The sequence below is a fragment of the Doryrhamphus excisus genome, linkage group LG3 (assembly GCF_037039965.1).
Source record: "Doryrhamphus excisus strain RoL-2023G ecotype Guam linkage group LG3, RoL_Dexc_Guam_v1.1, whole genome shotgun sequence".
Taxonomy (NCBI): domain Eukaryota; kingdom Metazoa; phylum Chordata; class Actinopteri; order Syngnathiformes; family Syngnathidae; genus Doryrhamphus; species Doryrhamphus excisus.
In genome coordinates, this window is record NC_136359.1 from 12321028 (window position 1) to 12327387 (window position 6360).

Here is a 6360-nt window from a genome sequence, read left to right on the forward strand (position 1 = left end):
TTATGATATTGCATCTGTGAAGCCATTGTAACCCTTTAAAGCATCTTTTACTAAGGTATCTGTAAAAAAAACTGTTTTATGTTGCAACAATATAATTGGTATTTAATTAAAATATGTATATATATATATATATATATATATATACATATATACTATATTGTAAAAAAAAACAATCCAGCACCCTCCGTATGTACAGCTTTAAATGCTTGTCGCCATTTTTTAAAATTCATTCATTCATTCATTCATTTTCTACCGCTTTTTTTCTCACGAGGGTCGCGGGGGGTGCTGGAGCATAAATTAATGATGAAAATACTGCTTAGCCAATTTAATTTCCATTTCCCTGATTTGTGTAAAGATTGATCATTTTCTGTAGCGTACCATTTTACCTGCAACATTAATATAAAAATGAATTATTTTCATGAATATTAGATCTATATGCTTAAATAGGAAGTTGATATGAAGTGCTGATTCACATTAGGATTAGGACATTAGGATCTCCACTGAAGGAACGATGGGACATTTAAAGGGTGAGTTATTTTACTTTATTTGACTTTTATTGAGTTTCATTCTTAAATGGTTAACTTTTCTTTATACTACTAGTCTAACAGTTACGATTGTTTCCTTACTGTAAACATAATCATATCGTCTGTGATAAAAGTAGTCCGAGTTAAGGCTTTGTCACCAATGGTGGCCTTTACTTTTAAAAGTCCCAAAGTCTTCAGTCATAAATTCCTCTGATGGACCTTTAGCCCATACTAATAAAAGACACAGTATGATGTTAAAAAAAAAAACAACAAAACACTCAAACTTTATCCTTATACTTGAGCACATATCAAGTGAAAGCATTTGACTTATTTATTGACACGTATTGTGAAAAGCCTCACTTATCCTGCTTCACTGATGTACTTAACCCTTGCCCAGACAGGCAGGTGTGTGCCGCTCCCTGACAGCAGCACAATCACACTAGACGCTGAGGGCACACCTGAGGAGAGACGTCTCCTGGCTTCAAGGTAAGAAACTCCTCTCTGCTTCCTCCACATTCACTTTCCGTTGAACACGTACAAAAGATCAGGCTGAGGGACGCATAAAACCACTTTCTTGACCAATTGTATAACCTGTTTTTGGTTTATTGATACTTATATTTAGCATGGAACAATAAGAGCATAACAAAGCGGATGTTATGAAAACTCATATTACATTGGTATATCATTATAATCAATATAATACCAGTTTTTTACATTTAGAATATCATTTTCTGGTGTTAAAATATAGATTTCAATGAGTTCTATTTTTAATAAACTGCTATATGCTCTAAGTCCTTACATAAAGCTGCAGTAGTAGCAAGTCATGATCCCACAGATACTGACTGCTTTGCCATTGTTAAGATTTCTTACATGTAACAGCAATAAGGCTCCATTTTGCTATTTAAACACAATGGACAACCTTGCTAAATAGAGCTACCAACACTTCCTGTTACATCTGTTTATGAATCATTTACAGAGTCTGATAATGTCATTAGACAAAATCACTGTTTATAAAGCTTAATAATTCCAACCTCAAGCGGTACTGAACCCCATGGGAATAGATTGATCATTTACTGTACATAATTTGTATGTTATTGTTTACTATAGCTAAAAAGAGTTCTATTGACATTGGGAGGGTGTCCAGTCGGGTAATCAATGTAGTTATTCAGACGCTCGTGATTGTGTCAGGTGTCAACTTACACGTGCACCGATTCAGATTTTTTTGATTGTTATATAATATATTAGCATAACTATAAGTGTTTCAAGCAGAAGCAGCTAATGGCTAGATCGACATCTTGTGCTTTAGTATTGTTGTACACCACCTAATATGTTGGAAATATGATATTAACCACGTTTTTACACCATAAAATCAAGCATCCAACCAGCAGCCTGACTGTAAAAGGAGCTGTAAAGCATGTTGTATCACTGCGGGGTGTTTCTTTTTTTTTTTTTTTTTAACAGCCCGTGAATGTTTATCTCTGCACATAGGTGGTCATAAAAAACGTTCTGCCATCATAATGACTTGGAGAAAATATTTATGGGTTCAAAGTGTTATCTATTAGATTAGAATACGTTGCTCTCAAGGGTTACAGAGCTCCGACAAACCAAATTAATTAGCTGAATGCACTTTCAACTGTTTAACGGTATACAGATACTTGGGTGTCTGGGGTGCTTAACAAATGTTTGTTAATTGCTTATGTCAGAAAATGTGTCTCAAAGCAAGCTGTTCCGATTTTGGCCCCATTATGATGTTGTCCTCACACTACAGTTATTATGTCAAAGCTAACATATAAGCAGAACCGCAGTGTTAGGAACATAGGAACAGAGGGGATTCATTCTGTAATGTCTTGATCTCAAGTCAGAGGCGGGGTACACCCTGGACTGGTCGCCAGCCAATCACAGGGCACATATAGACAAACAACCATTCACACTCTCATTCATACCTATGGACAATTTGGAATCGCCAGTTAACCTCGCATGTTTTCGGAATGAGACAACCCACTCACGCATGCGGAGAACATGCAAACAGAGATGCCCAACAGAGATTCTAACCCAGGGGTCTCAAACTCAATTTACTTGGGGGCCACTGGAGCTAGGGTCTGGGTGAGGCTGACGCGCATCAGGTTTAAAAAAAAAAACACTTTTTCAGTGCTTTGATCTCAGTCATGGATGATGAGAGAAAAACTAAAACAGACGGACTCGATCGCTTGCGTATGGGCGGGGCAAAATCCGTGTGTGCACGGAGCTTTAAGCTGTCATTTCTGGGTACATGAAACCATACGGCATCCATATCAAACTATTAAGGCGGGGGCCTCAAACCAGCATCCTGCGGGCCGCATTTGGCCCACGGGCCGAGAGTTTGAGACCCCTGTTCTAACCTATTCGAACCTTCCGGATCTCCGATGTGACCCATACTAATCACTTGTCCACCGTGCTGCCCTGTGTTGATTCATCATTGCCAGATTTGCTCATCCCATAAAGGGCCATAAGTGTACTGTGATGCTGAGCAGTAGCCTGGGTTCCTTTGCTGGTAGCTTTTGCTTTCTTGTTTGTCCTGGTGTGTTTTGGTTGTTTTATTAAGGGTTTTTTTTTTCTTATTTAGGGGTCACGGTGAGGTGACAGGACAACAGCCCTGTAGTAGGGTTGGCTTTTGTTTTGTCTACGCCAGCGTATCAGGCCCTTTCCTTTGGGCACAGGAGGGTTTTTTTCCATCCCTTTTTTCAGTTTATTCATTAACAAACTTTGGTGACTTGACTTTCCCGCCTTCTGTGTCCTCTTTAAATGTGTTATGTTCCCCCGGGTCATACCAGCTGCACTTTGTCCGAAGTAGTCAAAAACTTAATATGTCTTTTAAGAGCTTTTTTTTTAATTGACTGCAATGTATTCCCATTCAGGTCTGACTTAACGTCCATTTCAAACACCAAGAAGCATGTCTATCAAAAGCATTCCAGCGCTAGAGTAAGTCCGCTGTGAACATCATGATTCCCACGCTACCCATCAGTGTACCCCACTAAGTCAAACTCCATTGTTTTTCTCATAAAGGATTTTCCTGGCCATCTTCGGCATCGGTCTCCTCATCATGTTCTGCACCACCTTCTGCAGGGCGTGCAGCCGCTTAAGGCAGGAGCAGATTGAAAGGGAGGCGTGGAGGTGCAGCGAGCAAGACGGTCGCCCTCCTTCCATATATTTCATCCCCTTTCCCGGAAGGTTGTCACAGCAGGAAGATGAAGACCATCACAGGGGTCCTCGGTACAGTCAGGAAGTCTTCACACCTCCACAGTACAACGCCGCAGGCTACAATGGACCCCCTCCTTCCTATACTGAGGTAATTATTAGGTTAACTGATACCACAGCAGTACTGACGCTTGTGTGGGGTTGAAGGTGTGCTTCATGTTGTTCTGGGACAGTGCCCAAATTAACATTGGGGAGAGGGCTGAAATAAGACAACATTTTTGGAAAATTAGTTTGCGAGAGGATGAGTGGTTAGCGCGCAGGCCACACAGCTAAGAGACCCGAGTTTGATTCCACCCATCTCTGTGTGGAGTTTGCATGTTCTCCCCGTGCATGCGTGGGTTTTCTCCAGGTACTCCGGTTTCCTCCCACATTCCAAAAACATGCTAGGTTAATTGGTGACTCCAAATTGTCCATAGGTATGAATGTGAGTGTGAATGGTTGTTTGTCTATATGTGCCCTGTGATTGGCTGGCGACCAGTCCAGGGTGCCTCTTGCCCGAAGACAGCATACCTGCAACCCCTGTGAGGATAAGCGGTAGAAAATGAATGTAATTTAAAGACAAAACTTTGGGACATAGTAGATTATTATATGAATTTATAGCATTAGCATTAGGGCTTTATCAAGTTATGTTACTCCTTTTTGGTCTCTTTTTTTCTATTGATGCTGTTCTATTTTTAAATTCAGTTTTTAAAAATGTACCGCAAGCCAATAAAAAACAAGCTGCACGCTTGCAAAAGTGTTGTTAAAAAAGCTTTGTTACAGTTTTACTCGTATCATAAGTGTAAAAAAAAGTTCAGAAAGTACCTTAGCTACTGTATTTTACATACCCCTGACCCCCAAAAAACCAAAACATGCAGAAAATAGTCTAAAAAATTTTAATTTTACAACCTCAGGCAGGTTTTATTGTACCTGTGTCATACCTGTGTCAAAAATGAATGAATGAATAGCATTGGGGAGTAGTCAAGCCACGTGTTACTTTGCATGTGTATATATTGAGACCCCCATTACAAGACTCCCCCCATTACAAGCGTCAATAGAGTTATGTCAGTGTGTATTTCCTTGTGTCTGACTGTGGTTTTCCGTTGTGTTCCAGCTGGGATGTAAGCCTGAGGATCTGCCGCCTGCGTACACAGAATACAACATCAACCCAGTCATAGCGCCGGCTCACATGGATGCGGTCCAATCTTCGACACACCCATAAGACACTGCAGCTGTGAGCTAATGGACACAGAGTCTGATTATTGCACTGGCATCACTGGACTTTATCTCAAATGTGAGTGCGGGAATGAAGATAAGAGCAAAATGATGGACGCTGCTGAGTTGGCACCAATCTCCAGTACCCTTAGAATGGCCCTAAAGTAATTTAACTACTGCACAGTTTGCTTTTCCATACATTTTTAGGAGCAAATCATTGTATAAATATTTCTACAAAAGTAGCTGGTCTACTTGGGTGAGTAAACTCATAATTTTTTATGCTCCAAAACAAAGATATGCCTAATTTTTTCAAGACTATGTTGTCTTATGTAGATGTTCATGTACAATAAAATAATGCTAAAATCACATGCTAAGACGCGAGGTACATTTTCCATTTATACCAGCTTTGCTAAACAGTAAGACATAAGGAGTTTGAAAGGGTTCAAGCGGACATTTAGATAAAAAAAAACTGATCAAACGAGCTACCAAAGGGTTCATATTTGACTGGAGTGAACTGGTTCACAACTGGTTTTCATGGAAAACTGATAGTAGCTCTTTATCTAGCGTGGAGTTGGGTTACTCAAGTGGGTGTTTCAGGTTTATTCTACACGCCTCACACAACCCCGGTCTATGAAGAAAAGAGGAGGAGCGGTTTGCTCATGAGGAGTGGGCAGGTCAACAAGTGCAGGAGTCTCATTGAGAGGCACTTGATTGCATAATTGCTCCAAAGGATTGTGCAACAAAATAATAGGTTAAGGGCGCCGTCATCATGGCAATAAATGTTCATTCATTCATTCATTCATTCATTCATTCATTCATTTTCTACCGCTTATCCTCTCGAGGGTCGTGGGGTATGCTAAGCCTATCCCAGCTGTCTTAGGGCGAGAGGAATAGTACACCCTGGACTGGTCGCCAGCCCATCACAGGGCACATATAGACAAACAACCATTCACACTCACATTCATACCTATGGACAATTTGGAGTCGCCAATTAACCTAGCATGTTTTTGGAATGTGGGAGGAAACCGGAGTATCCAGAGAAAACCCATGCATGCACGGGGAGAACATGCAACCTCCACACAGAGATGGCCGAGGGTGGAATTGAACTTGGGTCGCCTAGCTGTGATGCCTGCGGGCTAAACGCTCCGCTGTGCAGCCCTGCAATAAATGTCCTATGGAAAACCATTGAAAATGCTCTTTTTAGCTCCACATTTATCTTAACAGAAACTAAAAACTTTTGTGTCCTACTTAGACTGCTGGCTTTCAATGTTTTTGTTTTCTTATTTGTCCACCAGATGGCGCTATATTTTCCCCATTTAAAGCATGCAGCAAAATTTTGATTGAGTTAAAAACAGCTTAGAGTTATGTGAGCAATATTTGAGGACATCTTACATATTGCAGACGGACA

At 40.5% G+C, this 6360-nt stretch overlaps 1 protein-coding gene across 1 annotated transcript; it reads left to right on the forward strand.

Moving 5' to 3' along the window:
* The first annotated feature begins 349 nt into the window (after window positions 1–349).
* On the forward strand, window positions 350–5291 carry LOC144898277 (uncharacterized). Its single transcript, XM_078789662.1, has 5 exons — window positions 350–527; window positions 926–1010; window positions 3419–3482; window positions 3567–3849; window positions 4852–5291. The coding sequence occupies exons 3-5, from the start codon at window positions 3454–3456 to the stop codon at window positions 4957–4959; spliced, it is 420 nt and encodes a 139-aa protein (XP_078645788.1). The 5' UTR covers window positions 350–527; window positions 926–1010; window positions 3419–3453; the 3' UTR covers window positions 4960–5291.
* Window positions 5292–6360: the final 1069 nt, after the last annotated feature.

Excerpts from the sequence above, each read along its gene's own strand:
- LOC144898277 (XM_078789662.1), top strand. The coding sequence starts at position 3,454 with ATGTCTATCAAAAGCATTCCAGCGCTAGA. Across the intron at positions 3,483-3,566 it reads AAAAGCATTCCAGCGCTAGA|GATTTTCCTGGCCATCTTCG; the intron begins GTAAGTCCGCTG and ends TTTCTCATAAAG. Across the intron at positions 3,850-4,851 it reads CCCCTCCTTCCTATACTGAG|CTGGGATGTAAGCCTGAGGA; the intron begins GTAATTATTAGG and ends GTTGTGTTCCAG.